General features: G+C 40.2%; 1 protein-coding gene across 1 annotated transcript in view; it reads left to right on the forward strand.

Annotated features, from left to right (window-relative positions):
- Positions 1-2,941, forward strand: part of pak1 (p21 protein (Cdc42/Rac)-activated kinase 1) — a 48,538-nt gene that overhangs the window by 31,639 nt on the left and 13,958 nt on the right. Inside the window, exons 3-4 of the mRNA XM_037677656.1 lie at positions 723-942; positions 2,010-2,104. Coding sequence (XP_037533584.1) covers positions 750-942; positions 2,010-2,104 — 288 coding nt within the window. The 5' untranslated portion in view covers positions 723-749. The remainder of the gene's footprint in view (positions 1-722; positions 943-2,009; positions 2,105-2,941) is intronic.

The following is a 2,941-nucleotide window of genomic DNA, read 5'->3' on the forward strand; positions in this document are numbered from 1 at the left end:
CTAGTTAAGAGCTAAAGGAAGCAGGCACTAGTTAAGAGCTAAAGGAAGCAGGCACTAGTTAAGAGCTAAATGAAACAGACTCTAGTTAAGAGCTAAATGAAACAGACTCTAGTTAAGAGCTAAAGGAAGCAGGCACTAGTTAAGAGCTAAAGGAAACAGACTTTAGAGCTAATAGAAGCTGTCACTAGTTAAGAGCTAATGGAGGCAGACACCCATTTATAGTATTTTATATCACTTTATAATGTAGCTGTTGTTTCATTTTTTAATATAATTTTCTAACGTTTATTTTTCAATTTATATGCTTTTATGATTTTCTGCTGTTGTCATCATTCTTTGTTAAAAACAGATCTTTCTTGTAAATTAGTCCTTGAGGCTCAATGAGACTAACCTGTATAAATAAAGGTTGAATGAACCCTAACTATAGGATTTATCAAAAAGGAAAGACTTGAGTCTAATCTTGAAACTGGACAATGTGTCAGCCTCACAGACAGAATCTGGAAGTTGTTTCCACAAGAGAGGAGCCTGATAAATGAAAGGTCTGCCTCCCATTCTGATTTTGGGAACTCTATGAACCACAAGTAAACCTGCAGTCTGAGAGCAAAGTGCTCTGATAGGAAAGTAAGGAACAATAAGATCATTAATTAAAATAGTTGGTTTGTAATTGCCCTCCTCTGATTGGTCAGTTGCTCAGCGTCCTCTCTGACTCGTCTGTTTTTGTGCAGGAGCGTCCGACTGCAGCGTCTCTGAAGATGTCCGACAATGGGGAGGTTGAGGACAAGCCCCCTGCTCCTCCCATGAGAAACACCAGCACCCTGATTGGTTCCTGCAACAAGGACCCCGCCCCCCTCAACCATGGCTCCAAGCCCCTCCCACCAAACCCAGAAGACAAAAAAAAGAAGGACCGCTCCATTCGATTCATCCTGACAGGGGGAGGCGATAAGAGTGAGTTCTAAACCGGAATTTATTCCTGAGCAGAGTGACGAGATGAAAACGATTTGATCAGATTTCTTTTTCTTACAAAGCCCAAAATCTGGGTTGAAATTATTTAAATTAATCACTTTGACTTATTTACTTTGCTTTGTTCTCCATAATTCACAGCCAAATGAATCTCTTCACTTTAACATTACTGGAATTTATAACATTTGGAAATTTAGCTTGAGAAATATCTCAGAATAGTTTGAGTGGTTGCAGGTGTCTCAAACCCGTCTCAGAACAGTTTCTATTTAGTTTCTGTAATTCTTAAGCACAAGAGCAGTATTTATTTGGCAATAAGATAAAATAAGCCTGTAATTTGTTACCCAGGATTAAGTCACAAGTAGTGCAGTGAGCTTTAACCAGCACTGGTAGGAAAATTTAGGACAATTGGAGTTTGTCCAATAAATACCTTGTCTATGAGCTCCTTGAATGAAATGTCCAAAATATAATCCTAAAGAATGTTAGGTAGCACTTTTCTGAGCAGTACCAACAAGGAACAATGATTTAGAGCAGAAAAGCCCTAAATTTTATCTACTTCTGCATGCCAGTGAAGCTATTTCAGTACCAGCTGAGAAATATTAAAATCCAAACAGAGTTGGAGGTTTCCTCTTTTTAAATCACGTCAATAAAGTAAATAAAATCAATATACAAGTACTTTGTAATCTATCTTGGACCTTTTTCTTAAATATGTTAAAGTTTCACTTCTAAGACAGACTTTAGGACAAGTTTAGTAGAAAAAGTCTGAAAAGGAGTTGAACCTCTTTAATTAAGATCCAGGTGTTTAACGGTCTTCTGTCCCACAGCTGGTGTTGTTACCTGTTTTTTAAAGTTTATTAAAGCTGACACGAAGGCTGACCTTTGAACCCGATCAGGCCGTCGACACACTGTAAATCACTTTACTTAAAACCAGAAACACCTGAGGGTCAATTCATGACGCGTAATTAAACATTTATTGTAAAAATAAGCCCTTAAAAGCCGTTCTTTAGGTTGAAATAAAAATCTGGACATTTCTCTGCTGCTCTTTTCATGTTCAGCCTATAAGAAGAAGGAGCGTCCAGAGATTTCACTGCCGTCCGACTTCGAGCACACCATCCACGTTGGCTTTGACGCAGTCACCGGGGAGTTTACGGTAAGTGTGTGAGGCGTTTAGCTGCTTCACTCTGTCTGTGTGTGTGTGTGTGTGTGTGTGTGTGTGTGTGTGGTGATTAGTGAGCAATGAAAGACTTCTGTAAACACACCAGATAATAAGAACCCATGTTCACTGTTGCATTGTGTGTGTAGATAGATGTTTGTGAGTTTCATAGACACACACACACACGCACACACACACACACACACAATTGGCAGAATAAAGCATTTTAAATACTCACATTAGACAAAGACGCCTTGTTTAGCTGACTCACTTGATCTGCCTGATCAAGCTCTTTTAGCTGGAAGTTAAACTGTGTGTGTGTGCGCGCGTGCGTGCGTGTGTGCGCATGTGTGTGTGAGTGAGATGGACTGACCCAGAACGATGAGATGGAGAACAGGAAAACGAGATGTGACCCATTTCTGTGACTAAAGAACAAATGTGAAAACTCTGCCTTGTTAGGACTCTTTCTGATAAAGTGTGTGTGTGTGTGTGTGTGTGTCCTTGTTTATGCTACTTTGTGAGGCCCATTTTTCCAACTTATACTACATTGTGAGGACCAACTGCTCCTTATGGGGCCCAACGCCCGGGCCCCATAAGAAGAAGTCCCGTTGGTGGGTTAGGGGCTAGGTTTAGGACTAAGGTGTGAATTGAGGATGTGTTAGGTTTAGGGTTAGGTATGTACTGGTAATGGTTAGGATATGGATAATGGTCATGGTTAGGCTATAGAAATGAATGAAAAATGAATGGAAGTCAATGCAAAGGCCCCACAAAGATAGCAAAACAAACCTGTGTGTGTGTGTGTGTGTGTGTGTGTGTGTGTGTGTGTGTGTGTGT

This window comes from Nematolebias whitei, chromosome 6 (genome assembly GCF_014905685.2).
Source record: "Nematolebias whitei isolate Nwh7 chromosome 6, NemWhi1, whole genome shotgun sequence".
Taxonomy (NCBI): Eukaryota; Metazoa; Chordata; class Actinopteri; order Cyprinodontiformes; family Rivulidae; genus Nematolebias; species Nematolebias whitei.